The 17000-nt window shown below is 39.3% G+C and overlaps 2 protein-coding genes across 5 annotated transcripts in view; one reads left to right on the forward strand and one right to left on the reverse strand.

The window, feature by feature from the left end:
- babam2 (BRISC and BRCA1 A complex member 2) overlaps positions 1–5456 on the reverse strand; it is an 83683-nt gene extending 78227 nt beyond the window's left edge. Inside the window, exons 1-3 of one of the 3 annotated variants that reach the window (XM_053433836.1) lie at positions 5331–5456; positions 4557–4712; positions 3361–3437 (exon numbers count right to left, since the gene is read on the reverse strand). In XM_053433836.1, the coding sequence (XP_053289811.1) occupies positions 3361–3437; positions 4557–4693 (214 nt within the window). In that variant the 5' untranslated portion in view covers positions 4694–4712; positions 5331–5456. Of the gene's footprint in view, positions 1–3360; positions 3438–4556; positions 4713–5138 lie in introns of all 3 variants that reach the window. The other 2 variants (XM_053433837.1, XM_053433838.1) reach the window with 2 other exon arrangements.
- The window catches only part of rbks (ribokinase), a 36421-nt gene continuing 23982 nt past the window's right edge, over positions 4562–17000 (forward strand). Inside the window, exons 1-5 of one of the 2 annotated variants that reach the window (XM_053433841.1) lie at positions 4562–4650; positions 8520–8581; positions 15253–15385; positions 16417–16480; positions 16924–16986. In XM_053433841.1, coding sequence (XP_053289816.1) covers positions 8523–8581; positions 15253–15385; positions 16417–16480; positions 16924–16986 — 319 coding nt within the window. In that variant the 5' untranslated portion in view covers positions 4562–4650; positions 8520–8522. Of the gene's footprint in view, positions 4651–5598; positions 5690–8519; positions 8582–15252; positions 15386–16416; positions 16481–16923; positions 16987–17000 lie in introns of those variants that run through there. The other variant, XM_053433840.1, reaches the window with a different exon arrangement.

Raw genomic sequence — 17000 nt, forward strand, 5'->3', positions numbered from 1 at the left:
CAGTTTTAAGTGCAGAAATGAATGCATTCCGTTAAAATGAGAAAAAAATTAAAAACTACAGGCAGGAAATAGCTCTTACTGAGGAAAGGACAAAACATCATAACATGATCACATAACTCATTGCCAGGACTGGTTCACAATGTTCTCCTATTATGTTACACAATTCTATTTGTGTGCTGCAAGACTGTTCTGTTCTGCTTTTCTTCTTTTGTGTCTTTCCAGCCACAGCAAGAAGAGAAGAACACACATATGGAAGTATTCTCCCAGTGGAGAAGAGTCAAATGAGGAGAGGATGAGCTGTAAATCTGTTACAAACTACTGGAACTCTGTCGGAGACGTACTGGCTCTCATCCAGACAGGAATGGAGCTGTTTGAATTGCAACCTTGACAGGTTATAACATAAGCTTTTATATACCTCTTTGTTCGCACAGCATAAGAAGCTTCACTCGGCGGTGCAGTCTAATCACTGCATGATGTGCCTTCTCAAAGTCTCACTTCCATTCCAGCCAGACTTTTTTATTGAGGTCATGGGGGCGTAAAATGTACAACAACAAAGGCCACAAATTGTTGTTTAGCAGTACCAGCCACGGCGGAGAAGTGGAGGGAGCCTGGGCGTGCATTAAGTGCTCAGTTCTGTGCACAGTGGGCCATGCTCATGCTTTCGCACGCCAACAGTGGGCAGGTCCGCGATCTGGCACAGAGCAAACCTGCGGCCCTTGATTAACAAACCTTCTTCCTCAGGCCAAAGCACAGGAAAGTACAGCGACTAGTGCAGCAGCTGCACACATGTTATATACCAGGCCAGGATGCCAGCAAATGGTTTTCCTGTGTTGTTGTTGCTGTTTTTGCACTTTTTTTAAGCTTGTATGTTTCTGCATTTTTACATGAATAGTACAGTGCCTGTTCTAACGCTGCTTGTTTGAAATTGGCTGTTTGCTTAGTCTGTTGTGATGCTCCGGAGCAACTTCAGAATTATCCCTTGTCATCAGTGAGTCCTCTTCGAACAGTTCTACAATATATTCTCACTTTGTGTTCATCCTACTAGGTTTATCTGCTGTGAAGAATCGTTGTCAATGTTTTTCATCAAATTAACTGAATTTGCTTTATTAATTTTCACATGTGGTTTAAATAAGTTGGAATAATTTACTGAACAGCTTATTTTTCATTAATTTCATGATGGCTATTTCAGAGGTCTGTTAAACAATGGACATAATCTTCAGAACCAAATACTATAAAACACAGACAGACATTTGTTTGTGTAATTAATGGTAGATGATTTATATCAAGTGTAAATGTAGGGTAAATTACATGACTAAAAGATGATAAACAAACTACAATTTTAAACAAATGTGTTTCTTTGATCGGGCCACCCCATCATTATTCATCTGTTTTACAAAAACATTATCAGAAATAACTGAAACATCATGCAGCTATCACCGAGATGCTGACGAGTAAACTACTGTGTTGCATATTCTTACACCTTATTTCTATACATTCCTCGAATCTAGCCACGACATCCTGATGTCGGTCACAAACATTTCTGCACAGACAAATCATTTAGAAAATCGCGCAAATGGAACAAATCTTACTTCCGCTAAAAAACCACAGGTTATCCCCCCAGCTAGGCCACATTTGCACCAAACATCAGAGATTACCAAACAGAACTTAATGAACTTGAACTCACTATGCCCCAACGTTGTCAAGAAGCTTGAACACCATCAACTGAAGCTTTCTGGACAGATTTATATTTATATTTATGATTTAAACCTGCAAATTAACCAGTGAAAGCATTCCATTGAAAAGCCAATGAAACGAGAAGGCATCTGTTCAAGAACTTGTGAGTTACTCATCCACCACAAAAACCTGATTCACCTATCAAGCTGACAAATTTGGCATGCACTGCCGACTGAACTTGTGAAGTGGGTGACAACATGAGTTGCAGACTGGGAGATGATGATGAATGAAAATGCTTGAAACAACACGTGCAATTGACTTTATAATCACATACTTTTATGATCTTATACAAAAAAAGTATTCAACACAGACTTGTTGACCAGAAAATTTGTCAGGTACAACAAAAATGACAAATGACCTTTCTTTGCAAAGCCTTGAACTAATTCCTCGGTAAAGTAGAGAGATGAAAACTGATCTTCTCAGAATGTGTGTGTAGACATGGTCCTGGCATGGGTCTAGTGAGTCACTATAATTACAGTGAAAGCTAGTTAAGATAACTCTAATCTGAATGGCACTCATAAAGGAAAGTGTCTGATGTGGGGACTTGAAACAGTAATTAGATATTGTTCCAGTAAAAGTTCAATGACAAAACAACACGATGTTACTGGTATCATTTCACTGGTTAAGGAAGAGTCTTCATCAAAAAAATATTCAAGTGTTTTTGTAGTTGAGCAGTTCCTGTGGGTGCTTTTGATCGTACTTCTTCCCAAGTTGCTGAGCAGTTACAAAGCATTCCTATGGTGATGTATAGTTATTTATGATTATATATAAAGGTTCAGTGTGTAAAACTTAGTGACATTTAGTGGTGAAGTTTCATGTTGCAGCTGAGTACCCCTCATCTCAACCTCCACTTCCAAAGAGGAAAGAGAACCTGTGGTAGTCTTCAGTTGTCGTAAAAACTCAAAATATGTTTAGTTTATCCAGTTTGGGCTACTGTAAAAATATGGTGGCATCCATAGAGAGGACCCGCTCCTTAATGTCAATATAAAGTATTTAAATATAATGGGACAATTCTCCGGTAAAGAAAAGAACAATTTGTACAATTTAGATTAAACACTAGTGGAAACATCACTAGGGTTATTTTATATTCAGTCTCTGCCAATAGATCCCTTTCACTTAACTCTTACACACTGAACCTTTAAGTGATACATAATGTTTGTGTCTATTTATTGACCTAGCCCTGAATACGTGTTAAAATAAAATATTTGCAATGTTTCAAATATCTGGTGTTGGTAACTTCATCCGCACCTCTCATCTTTCAACTCACCGACTGGGAGAAAGAAGTGGATCTTTTTATACTGACAACATTGATTATCAAAATAAAATGAATTCAGCACCGACATCTTCAATTCACAGAACAGGCTCGACATTGAAGTACTTATCCTGAGCAGAGGGCAAACGTTAAACTGAAATGCAGATCCAGCTTACATTCTTTATTACTACAACTCTTTGACAGGAAAATAAATGTTTGTTATTTTTCTCAAAAACCAACAATAACAATGACTTGTCAATTTAAGACTTAGTAAATATCAATTGTTATTTATTTAACCAGCTTTAGATAATAGACTTCACTGATTAATCTGGAAATATCAAATAAAAAGGAGAGTGGGTGACTGGTTTACTTACATTTAAGTGTTTCTCCAGCATAAGGGATGTGAAGTTTGAAGCGATCACAACAGGGACCAGTAGTCAGAGATGTGCATCTGAACATGAGGATTGATGAAGACAATGTAAACAGGTCAGCAAGCACAGTCGACCATAAATATTGAACGTATGTAAACATCCAAAAGACTTAGAATGGTTTAAACCACATACTATTATTAAAAATTATGCAAACTTAAAACTGTGTTCTTCACAGATTCCTTACACTGCCTTCTGTTTAGGTCACATCCAGTTTACAACTTGCCAGAGATATGATGAACAATAAGGTATTTTTGTCACAGATGTAATCAAGTGAACTGAAACAAGCTCAATAAAACTTTAAAACTGTTTCAATGATTAATATTCTGGCCCTTTGTTCTCTTACTTGACCTGCTTGCACCTTGAAGTATTTTTTGTGTGATAAATGAAAATGAATTTATAAAGAAATAAAGAAATAAAGAAACAAACACTACTATGGCATCTGGTATTTACTTACAATGAAAGTAATTAATAAAGAATAAATAGAAATGGGAAACTATGCTCAAAACATCATCAAAATGTAATAGATCTATCACATAATTCAATTTTGCCTAAAATGATCATATTAATTCCCTGGTACAGTATCTCTTTATTCAGGTGAGTAAGACTGAAGTTAATATGTTTATGCATATATAAATGTTACTATACTGTGCTTATGAACACCTAAAAAATGACTGATGAATATGTTTGGTCAGATCACAGATATAATCCAATCCCTGTGTTTGTAATGATGCTATAATTGTGTTATTATATTATCGTTATAACAAATGTATCAAACAAAAAGTCCCTTTCCCCATTAAAAGGCCAATATAACAACTAACATTAATTCGGCAACTGTAGCTTACTAACTATTAACCATTCCAAACCCCACAAAAAACTGAATTCTCAAAAACTAAATTGAAATCTATGAACAACGGTCTTGACATACACTTTTCTTGATTATTACCGATAAGAGACCTCCTGATATGTTGAGGACTACTGATGTTCCACAAAAAAATACCTTCAAAACTACCCCCTCAAATCTAGTCCTATGTTTACAGGATGTGCCTGTCACCCATTCCAGTGTTATTGTTTGGATGCAATGTAATGGGAAGGATCTTGTGTTTCACGTGGGGGACCTTTAGCGCAGAGCTACACCTCACCCGGTTTTGAGGTCAGTGACACGGAGACAGTTTGTGGAGTCCAGTCCCACTCGGCCGTTCCTCACCACGCTGCACAGCAAGGGCCGCAGCTCAGGTGAGATCCGGTGCAGCGCGACCTCAGGTGACGTGTTATTCATGGTATCCGCTGTGTGGAGTCTGTGGAGATACAGCGGCACTTTAAGGAAAAACGCTTTCACGTGTTTCATCACAACAGTGTTTCACAATACAGAAGCATGTGTGTGTGCTGAACATTCAAAGGCCGTGTGCTACATCACGTAGGTCACTTGTATCTGTCACTTCCTGGTGTTTTGGAAATCATTTGTATGCGCGTCAGAATCGGTTTTACTGTTCCGCAATTCTTATATAGTCGCAAGTTTATTTTTCATGTTTAAAACAATGTCCCATTAACTCAATGTTCCTGGAAGTTTGGGATTATAGAATATTTTAGGGACCAAGAAATGTCATGGGGAGAAATGTACCTATGACAGTTTACTCCTCAATGTGAAATGCCCCCATATACTGAGTGAATACATTGTATGGAAAGGACATAATGTTACACTAATATACAGCAATGCCACGCACCTCTGTTACAGGTGATTCATGAGGGATAAGTCTGTTCGCCACAGTTGAATAGTGCTAAAGCTTCGTTTAGCACTATTAGCTTACCTCAGAATGAGGCGTCAAATTGCCCCAGTTTAAGCCTTTAGCTTTCTCCAAGTACAACCTGTTCATTGTTGTGAGTTTAAATACATCTCTGAGAGTGTGTTAGAATACCTGAAACAGCAGGAAGTCAGATCATTTGAGCGTTAACTCCAATGTTTACTTCATGCTCTCAAAATTTCCGGTACATGTTGTTTGGGTCCTTAGGCTGGCCCCGCACTTAGCTGTCTAACATAATGCCCGCTCACACAGTGGGCATTTTTATTCACAGAGTGAAAACATCTTCAGTTATATATTACTTGCAAAGCATGTGGAGTGTGAAATAATCACACAATAATGATTTCAATCAATACTCAATGCGAATGCACTGATTTGGTGACGATAACTGGTCTGGCAATGACTACAACGATACCGTCACTGTCTGTAGTGTGTGTTCAGTTTCCCTCTGTGCAGGAACAAAGTTTGATCTGCAGGTAATTACTCCGTCGCATTTCTATACAAAACTCTGATTCCGCTCAATGGATCTGACCTAAACTGATCTGAAACATTTCCCCATTGAGTTTTTGTATTTAATTCGTCAATGATCATGATATGTGAGGAGCTATCAAGCACGAGTGGTTACACACGTCATTCTGTGGATCAATGTCCACAAACGCAGGCATGATCTGATTTGGACAGCAAATATTTACAAGCTAAGCATATTGCATGGTTTTCATTTATATAGCAGGAATAAAGCTAGTTATTAACAAGGTAAACACGGGGAATAAATATGGATTATGTATTGTGTAAACACAGTGAGGAGGTATAACTCATAACTGATCCACCTCTGTTTTATTAAATGTTAATGAAGTGTTTGTGAAGTGTAAGAAAGTATTGCAGATAACGCCACTTTTCCTGCTGTCAGGGTCAACTGTCAATATCTGCTGTAGTAGAAAACATAAAATCACATGTTTTCAACTTGATGTGTTTCAAAACCTATCAAGTAGAGGCTGTTAAAACACTGCGTTCCACCGAAGAAACGACTGCCAATGAGCATTTTGGCAAGATTATCTGTAATAGGAGGCTTTAATCAACATGCTTTTTGGTCCCTACCATCACAGATCTTAATGCAATTTGCTGCGCACAAAGAAGAGTTAAAATCCACAACCTTCACTCAGTAGCAGACATCCCTTTTTAAACCTAAAAGGAAACAATAATGTGACATTTATCTTGATGATTATTGATATAATTGATATTGACTTATATGAACAATCTTATCTTGATGTATTTTTTTTCATATCATTTAGCCTGAAGTTTCCTTTATTGTCATTGCACACATTATATAACAAATTAGTTCCACAAGTGCACTCACAAATGAAAGACTGTGAAGGATATGCATCAACAATGTAACACAGCATTATTCATAAGTTTATGTTTTTTTTTATTATGATACTTTTAAAAAGTCATAAAGTACCCACTTTAAGTGACAAAGTACTAGCCTAACTAATGCAGTTATGTAAGGTAGTTTATTCTTAGGTTATATGCCCATATACAAATATTTGCTTTCTTTCTTGTAAAGAAATATTAATTGGTTTAGCTAAAAGAAATTGTATAATACCTACATTTTACATGTACAACACAATGTTACAAAACTTTTGGCTAACAGAGTGGACAGGTTTTAAACAGACAAAAACGTTTGAGGTTTAATGTGAATCGGTTTAATATGTGTTAATTCTGCATAAACAGAAAAGTTGTCTTTAATAAAGTCAAATCAGAAACGAGGACACAACAAATGTCTGGGTACAGGCAGTAAGACCAGTGATGTTTCCAATGAGAGCAGCTGGTCTGATTCATAACTCGGAATTTCCCCTGTCCTGGGAGTGATTCACAATAACTCTTAAAGTAGCAGAGGAACGTCAGCAACGGTAAAATAGGTTCATCCAATCATCACTGATGCAATTCAATCAATGATGTGAGGGGCTGATTTATTTGTTTGACATTCAGATAAACTCTAGTTTACACCTTTTACAATCTAGATGTGTGTGTGTCAGTGTGTTTGTGTGGTGTGTTTGTGTGTGTGTGTAAGGGGTTGGGGGTAGAATGACTGTAAAAGAGGTATTCTGTGATTATAGTCATTATCTGAACTTCTGAAAAGCATTTTTCAATATTTATGGTCATATCATTGTAATAACAATCATTATCCTGTTAAGGCTCAACTGTGTAGTCAGACATAGGGAGAATATGTAATCTTAGAAGTTTCTTTTAAATGAGTCCAACAACATTTTCCTCTGAATTTCTTCTTCTGGCAACCCACTGATTCCACAGAGTGCAACTTTGATTTGCATTTAGATTAAACTGTGTAAACGTATGAGAGAGTCGTTTTGAGCATGCTCTGTTCAATTAGTCCCGAAAATGTCGCTGAAAACTCTTTGATCATCGCTTCACTCATTCACTTGGCTCATACAGTCAAGTGTCTTTGCCTGAGATTTCGAGGAACTTCTGGTTAAGCTAAAGCCAATGTGTATTGGTTAAACACATTTTACATTAAGCTGTATGTGCTAAAACTTCACCGGGTTGGTCAGCCACTGTGTGATAATTGAGCTTGAAAATTCAAACAGCGAGGGAGAATCTTAAGAGGGGCTCCCTGCTGTTTCCAGTGATTGGACAAAGTAGATCTCCTAATGTTGTTCTTCAGCGGAGATGTGGAGGGTTCTAGGCTGGTTTTTCCTTTCCTGCAGAGGGAAGACAATATGCTGCAAGATGTAGGAGAGAGAATTGAGCCATCCTACAGCCAGCGGCCAGGCTTTCGAAGTCTTCCACTGCCTAGGAAGAGATTTGAGGAGATTAACACACTAGCATTAGCTTCGATACAAGCCGAGGATTGAATTAATTAAAGACTTTGCTAGGCTGCAGTGTGTTCACGTGGTGTAGTATTTAAATGCCTCCACCCTTCTTCCACCCCCAATAAGATTGGAACCTGTCCAACTTAGCCAGCGATGAATGCTCTATTTTTACCTTCGTTCCTTGTTTCACTTGAGCTCATGCTAATGTGGGAGATAAATAATATCAAGTGATTTTTGTTTGGCAGATGTAGGGAAACTAGTTTCCATATTTCGCCTGAAATGGCCCTGAAGGGTCTGTCGTGCTTTAGATTGTGTCCTCGTTTATGAATAGGTTTCCACAGGAAAAGCTGGATGAGTGTTGAGAAATTCAAGAGTCTCCTAAATCATCAACAAATAATCCAAATTGAATTCTTGAGGATATGTCATGCCTGGAAATGAGTGCTGTAACCATAGAAATAACACAAATGTGTGTCTTAATCAGATCATGACCGACGAGGCTTACGATGTGATGGTGGTTGGCTCCTGTATGACTGACTTAGTGAGGTGAGTAAATTTAGCCCTTTTTTAACCTTGTCTCCTGAACAAGATGAACAAGTGTGTCAAGATGTGTCAGTACCATGCTCAAGTAACCTTAGATCAACCTTATATTATATTTTCTGAGAAGGTGGAGCAGAACATTTTGAGCTAAATCTGATTCAGGAAACTCCTCTGCTTCCTCAGGTAGGCCCAACAGGAAGCTGCACATAGGGCAAATCTTCAATGCCATATTAGGACATGTGTTTTAAAAATGTAAAGCAGAGTTTTTCAACATGTGTGTGCGGTTATGTCAAAGGAGCTGGTAGATGTTTTTAAGATAGATCTGTTTGATTTATTGTTGGTAATACATGCTTTTTTGTTTTTAAAATGTGTACTAATCAAAATATTTTTAATATTTCACTATGTAAGGACCATTGGTCGTTTCAACCCTGTGGTTTTCACTGCTTAATCGTGCAGAGATAAACATGAAGGATCAAGAGATTATTTAAGGGTTACGAAAAGAAAACAAGTAAAATAATTTTCTCGAGTTTATGCGTATAACATAACTTCAATTACAATTGGAAAATTCAATGTTAAACTTTTAAAAGATGTCCCGACACATTACGAAAGGTCACAGCTGGAAATTGCTTGGTTTTAAAGGACCACTGGTACAAGAAAACTGGAAATCTCGTTTCAACTGATACAGATTTACTTTTGGGGCGCTTCCACAAACTGCATAAAGATGGACAACATGACAGCTCCCAAAAAGTAAATCCAAAGCATCTAGATCACGACCTGGTTCACCTCCTCCATCTCAGTGGAGGGACATGGCTGAAATTAAAAAGTCAGGTTTCTGTCATTTCAGGTTGTTCCTATTACACTGACATATGTTCAAGTTTTAATTAGTCATTTTGTTATGAAAAAGGGGTAAAACACAATGATTGACAGCTGATACTGACTCATGATTGGTCGATTGGATGAAGTTGACTTTAATACCGGGGCTTTTACACTACTGCAGAGCTTTTGGCTCCAAATTCCCAAAATGGCCTACATAGTGGGAGGAAGATGTGTAATCCATCTTTATATACAGTCTATGGTTAGCCTCATCCTAAAAGCCTTTATCTCTTGTATTTTTAAAAATTACAATGAATTTCAAGTGGTATATCTTCCATTTTCATTACAAACTGTATTATGTCCTTCACGAGGAAAAAAGGACAACAGGCATAGCAACAGCAAGAGGGTTGGGGCGTAGCTATCATTTGTCTACCTCTCTGTCTTTATTTCCCTTAATTATTTTTAACCTCCACACCCACTCTTTTCCTTCATGGGTTTTATTTAGGGTTATGGAAAATATGCCATAAGGGCTGATGGGTGTTTTCCATCGTGGTTTTCAAAGGACATCGCAGTCCTGTCTGCACAAGAATAGAGGAAGTGCTCTAAAGATAGATGAAGCTGCTGCATTTCAGTACTTGAGGATAAAAGCCCAAAATGCTGTAGTGAACATCTAATGTGTAATGGTCCAAAAGATTAGGCCATTAGGCCTACAAAATGCATCTGTTTGGTAAATCCATTGAATTTGAAATCTATTCGTTTTTCGGGATACTAAAGCTGCTGTTAATGAAATGTAAGATTGCAGAATGTAAATCAAATCCGTGGTGTCATCACTGACCGATAATTTGGGTGTGATCATCATACCATGATGAGGATTTAAAAGAAGTGTGGTGATGATGTGGTCTAATTACTGCTTACTGAAATGTCAGTGTTGCATCATCTTTTTACACAGTAAGATTTGTTAAGCCAAGTACAATATATTCCCACAAATTGTTAGTCATCAACTCAAGCACAATGGGTGAGCGTAAAACAATATCCCACTGTCATTTACCATAACCCTGAATGACACAATCTCAAAAGACACACAAAGTAAGCATAGTGTCAAAGATCTGCGTGGGCTCCAGCCAACTAAACATCATAAGAAATGTGTTTGTTTTATCTCGTGGGACAGTTTTGTCAAACAGAAAACAATTGTCACCTGGGCGTCAGCAAACTGAGATCTGAAGAATGGCAATCTGAGCTGCAGTTTGAAATGTTTAACTAGTCACATAGTTTGTGCAAACAGTTGCACACGTCTTCACTTATCAAAAACATATGCCCTCTCCTCTGGGTTTTTCTTTTTTGGGGGGGGAGCATTTATTTTGTTGCTCATTAGCAATTCAACCAATGACTCTCTGCTTTGAAGGGCAGGAGTTGTCAATTAAAACCTTAACAAGCTAACGGGAAATGGCCTGTTTTTGGCAAGTGTGTGTGTGTGTTGGGTTGGGGCTTTTTGGATGGAGGTCAGAATGCGGATTGGGGAGGGGAGTTGGAATACATTCGCAGCCCTTCAAAGTGACATGCATGGCTTTGAAGTTAGGAATCCAGTTGTCTTGAAAAGCCAGTGTTTGGGTGGTGGTACAGTTCTACTGACAGACAGTGGAGAATAACACACACAAACACACACACACACACACGTTCTGCCTCTCTCTGCTCCAGTTGTACTGGATAAACTCTCAGATGTAACACAGATCTCTCTACTGTTTTCTTATAATTGTATCGGTCAGGCTGTCCAGCGAACTGTGCTGTTATTTTTACAGCATGTTGTTTAGTGTGTTGAGTTTAATTATCTGAGGAAGAGCACTGCTTCCCAAGCTTCAACTCTTTTCTTCTCAAAGCCATACAGTGCCCCCTACTGCCACAGCTTCCTGAGTGGAGACACGTTTCACCTGCTGGTTGAAACCTGTTTCTAATTTCAGGGGTCATAAATTATGAAAGTTCATAAACTCATATTTCTTTCTTTAATTGTTTCTTAAAGGATCCCTCAGAAGATAATGCCAGTCACCAATACTTTGTCTTTGCTTCTATTCAATCATCCAAAATAAAAAATAAAAATTAAAGGCTGGTTCCGACGACTCAAATATCAATATTTTTTTCATACTCCTCATCTTTGGGCTTAGGACTGTTAGTATTATAAAACATGACATTTGAAAAAAACACGTGGGCATGGTTGGATTTCTTTTTTTACTTATTTTTCTTTTACAATTTTTTCTGGAATTTTTTTTTTATGGAGCGAATAATGAATCAGTGCATCTAGAAAATAATCAGTAAATTATCCAAGACTGAAAATTTTGGTTAGTTGCGTGGATAGCCATAATTCCTGTAGCTGCAGTGTTTAACTCCTAAATGCTCCCTTCTAAATATATGTAAATTACTTTGCAGACCATTTTTAAGTGCAGTAGTTCCCATTCCGAAACCGTTTAAAATGAAAGGGATGTCGTCTGGCAACGCCTTCTTCACAACACATCAGTGACCATACCAAATAAAGTTGTTTTACTGTATTCGAATAAAAAAAACATGTTCAATATTTTGTCTGCGATATTCTATAATATGGGAGCTCAATTTGGCAACATCTTCTGTAAACTGAAAAACATTAACCAAAGCCATGATGTTTGATACGTTGAAAATTGGCTGATTGTATCTCCAGAGATATAGTGCATGCTGTTCCTGACCATCGAGGGAATAATGGCAGACATGCACATGGCTCCAACAACTGCTCTGAACACACAAAACTAAACGCCCACGTGCTACTCTGACACTGCACCTCTTGTTAGCACAGGAGCTGACAGTGTCCAAATACGGTGTGCTGATGACCTGCCCTTTGTCAAGTCCCCTCACCTTGTCCTGTTTCACAGGAGCTTCCCCTGCAGAGACCCTCATGGACGTGGAAAATTATACTAGATGGAAACGAATGGACTTCATGGAATTGTTTAGTATTTTTTTGTGTGTTCATGAGCTTGAGCTCAGTCTTTGTGTCTTTTTTTGCAAGTCTTATGTTGATTTTGGAGGGTGTGTTCAGAACCGGAAAGCCTAGCACTTGTTCGAACTACAAGGAAAAGAGCGTTTCAATTTGTTTTTGTCCTCCTCTACTTCCCCTTGCTGCTCACCAGCAGCTGAGGAACGGCTTTAATAGAGACGGAGGGGACGGAAACAAGAGCGGCAGCCTTAAAGCAAACACTTCACGTCACGGAACACCTGCGTTGGACTTCTGGTTCCGTGGGAGAAAACGCAACTTTTGCGCATAGCTGCCCTGTTTGTTTGGTGCACTCGCCACAGACAACAATAGTCAAGAGTCTCTCTGGGAATGAAGAAACGTGGGTGGGTTTATTTAAGAATTTGAAAATCTGTTTATCTTACCTGCCAGTTATCCGGCTTCAGGTGGCTCTCGGCCAAGAAGTGGAGTCATTAGGTAAAAACCTTGTGCTGTCAGTTAGACAAAAGGTTGTGCTATGAATATCTTAATAGTTGTCATCATGAACGTTCAAATGTCAAGGCCGATCGTGGCAAACAGAACATCAGTTTCCTGGGCATTTTATAAATATAGAAGTGTATTGTACTAATTAGTAAACTTTTAGGCTGTGGGTGAGATATTTTTTTATTTGCTTCCAATTTTCATAAAACAATATCTTGGATGTTCAGACTCTCAGCAGGAAAGCAAATAAGCTTATTTACCAACACATGATAGTACTCCTCTCAGCAACTCTCCACATTTAAGCTCCAATAAGAAAAATCCTTGTCTGAAGAACCCATCTCTCAATTACTGGGATGGCTCCTATTGTACTTTGTTATATCACTTGCTGATGCACAGCATCCAAAAGCAGAAGAAACATTACAAATCCGTAAATCAGCACTTCTAATTAGCTAATAAGCATGCTTTGTTTTTTTTGGTCGATGGATATGAAAACAGAAGGTACAAACATTTTCTCTGTACATTTAGTGTTTCCTTTTTTGGGGGGGTAGTTAAGTGTCTGTGTCCCTTCTGGAGTTGGAGTTTTATCATCACAACGAGCCTGACAACCTTGAACTCGTGTTAAACAACCGAGCTGGTGAAAAGTCAGCAGAATGTCCAAAGGAGCTGATATGAGACCACACCAGGAGATCCTACACAGAAGTCACTGCGAGTGAATGTGTGTGTTCATGAAGTTTCATGAGACAGATGCAAAAATGAAAAAAACGAAACAAAAACCAATATCTGCAAATTAAATAGCGGTGACATACACGGTGAAGACACCAACAAGAGTGAAATTATGATAATTTGAATTATAATAATAATGACCAAAAATGTAATATTATTAACTTTAATATTGTTACAGTATCATCAGTATGTTATCACCACCATTCTTTGCACACAAGGGTCAAGTCTTCCTGTGCAGCATTGTGCGTGCAAGCACATCTTTTCAACCAAAATTCACAGCGCTGACACAGACAGGAATAATTTTGTTATACAGCTGCATCAAGGAGCAGAATAGGTAATATGTGTGTGAATGTGTGTGTGTGCGTATTTACATGTGTACAACCTTTGTTCCGTTTCCTTCTCACCACATTTTACCCTCGCTGACCCTACATCCTGTTATAGCTTCGGGCATTTTAGTGTTTTTTTCACACGCCGGTGCAAAAACAGACATTTATAACCACCTCCAGTGTTTGCCACCGGCGTCTCAGTTACTGGAAATCCTGGGATTGAGTGAACTTACTGTAATAGCACACCTGCCACAAACACACTGTGTCTCTCTCTCACACACACACACACACACACACACACACACACACACACACACACACACACACACCTACACACACAGGCATACAAAGAGCAACAGCAGGGTGAAAAACAAGTTTATGACAACATTTTGCCATCCGCAACCCGTTGGCCTTGGGCAGTACTGGTCTGCGGCCAAACCACAGCTTCTTGACGTATGGTATGAAACTGTTCCTAGCCCCCCCCACTTCACACAACCCCATGTTACTCACCACCATCCTGGCTCTGTGATTGGAGGAATCAGGGAACAGACAGGTCCTCCTCAGGGTACCCACCTGTGGCATGTCAACCTTGAGGGGAGGGGCAGGACTTAACCTAACCCTGATGACTCAGGCATTACTGGTGTGGCCAGTGTCAAGATGAGACAGCTTTTGGCTTTACTGGTTGCATCATTTGTGAATTTGTAGACACTTCTATGGGTATGTCTTCTTGAATGTTTGGATAAAACATGTACCCTACTTTTTATAGTGGTGCGAAAATGTTTTACTCTATTTTCAGCTTTGTTTTTTTGTGTTATCTGTTTGTGTTTGGAAAGCGGATGTTATATTTAAGTGTGACAAATGGCACAGGGGAAAAACATTCAAGGAGAAAAGTTCCCTATGCCCAATGCGGAAAGGTTTGCTTTGTTGACCTCTCAGTGAAAGACCTTCACATGACCAAAAGATACAATCCTCTGCAGACTCCCCACAAGACTTGTTTGTGTGTGTTTTAGCACATTTTTCCAGGGATAAATAAATAGCTTAACCGGGGAAGGATTCGGCCCTGAAGGGTTGTGTTCACATTTTGACATCTCCCTTTACTCCTTGGTTTCAACGCAGAACACTCGCAGTGCCAAAAAAAGGAAAAACATTTGTCAAAGTTTGATGGAAGATGTCCAAACTTTTATCTGCAGTGTCAAGAACTGTTGAGGTGAATAAAAGTAAATTAAAATACAAAATTCAGGCAAATAATTCCTTGATGAAGAGGAAACATTTTTTTTTGTTCCCTAAATCCCATGAGGTTCTTTTTGTCAATGTGTATGCTACAAAATCGTGCTCAAGTTTTTGTTTTTTTGTTTCTTTTTCCTCAGCCAAGCACCAAGGCTACCCAAACCAGGAGAAACCATCCATGGTCACAAGTTCTTCATCGGCTTTGGAGGAAAGGGCGCCAACCAGTGCATTCAGGCTGCCAGACTGGGGGCCAAAACTGCCATGGTCTGCAAGGTACCACAGCTGCAATCTTACGCTCCTGATGTGCTGTATCAGTTTGTGTTGGAGTGGTTGTTAATTTGCATCTTAGCTCAAATATGTGTGTCTGTAGAAAAAAAAGTATTTCTTGCTCGTCTAACCTTTGGCTTATCCGCGTCTTACTCATCAAGAATAATCCGCTATCAGCTACAACAGTCAACCAACTAGTTAGCAACTCTCCAAAACCTTATAGCTTCATTCACACTTTTCATTTCACCACATCAACTCTTTGTGCCTCATTTCCTCTTGATCAATACCATACCGCATGCAAACGCCCACCCACGCTTGCGCGCCTTCAGACAAGGCTATTCCCATACCATACAACCCAGTGTCTCCAATCACTAAGCTTCGTGTGGCCTTTCAACTTGAGCACTAACGCACCAAAGCCCCACCTCTGTCAGAACAAAGAGGCCCGATCGATAACAACCCAGTGCGCAAGGAGCTCTCCGGGCATGGGGAGAACCCAAAAATAGACAACCCGGGCTTGTCAAAAACATCGAAGACAGATTGCCGCTCTTCAAAGAGAATGGGGCCAAACAGCCAATACCAGTCCAACCAGCTATCACAGGCAGCTAGAAGTGCCCGCATTTTGGCACGTTTTTTGAAAAGCGTGGGTTCGATGTAGGCGCCTTGGGGCAAGGTGGGGACCCCTTCCACAACCCAAAGTAGCTACAGATGTGGACATCCCAGTGCGGATCAGGGGATGTGTGGAAGGAGGGAAAGAAAACGATAGCGAGGTGGGCATGAGGAGGCGTGAAGGCGGGGTTATCTTGTCTTCAAGGCTTGGCGCAGCTGGTCGTATGTTTGCACGTGTGTGCGTTTGTTGAGTTTGTGTGTTCGTCTTTGCACATTTCGGCGGCGGCACCATGCCAGTATTCTGGCAGGGCACAGGAAATCCAACCCAACTGAGATTTGAGTATACCACTTTTCAATAGTTGCCGCTAACCAAGTCTGACCCCGCTTGATACTCTCTTTGTTGTAATCGTTTTGCCTTCAATGTTTTCTAGGTTGGTAAAGACTTCTTTGGAGACAATTACATCCAGAATTTCAAGGACAATGGCGTACACACAGGTAAGATGGATTTCCTCTTTGCTTAAAATGCTAAATTGGTTCCCATCTCCATGTTGCACGACGCAAGGTTTTTTTTAGTCTGAATTTTGTTGATTCTTACTCAGCTACTCAAGGCTATTTGAGACACTGGAAATTCTGTCTATTTTTGTTGTCACTGATTTTAACCAGTTGAATTAGTTTAAACTAAAGTTTTCAAAAGTTCAGTTTCACCACCTATTCCAGGTTTGTGGCCTCTGTCATTATAGCCCCAAAACAGGGACCTGATCCAAAAGCACTCCACAGTGATTCTGTTAGGACTTTTTGTTTCTAGAGGTGTGTTTCATTAAAGTTGGACTCAGCTACAACGTCATGACGGATGAGCGCAAACTTTTTTTTAGCAGGAAAGGCTAATATTGGAAGTTTTCAAACTGTTTCTTTCTTCTCATATTTCCTCTCCATCTCAGACTTTGTGGGGCAAACATCTGACGCAGCCACAGGAGCTGCCTCCATCATCGTAAATGATGCAGGTAAATGTTTTAAA

This window comes from Pleuronectes platessa, chromosome 11, assembly GCF_947347685.1.
Source record: "Pleuronectes platessa chromosome 11, fPlePla1.1, whole genome shotgun sequence".
Classification (NCBI taxonomy): domain Eukaryota; kingdom Metazoa; phylum Chordata; class Actinopteri; order Pleuronectiformes; family Pleuronectidae; genus Pleuronectes; species Pleuronectes platessa.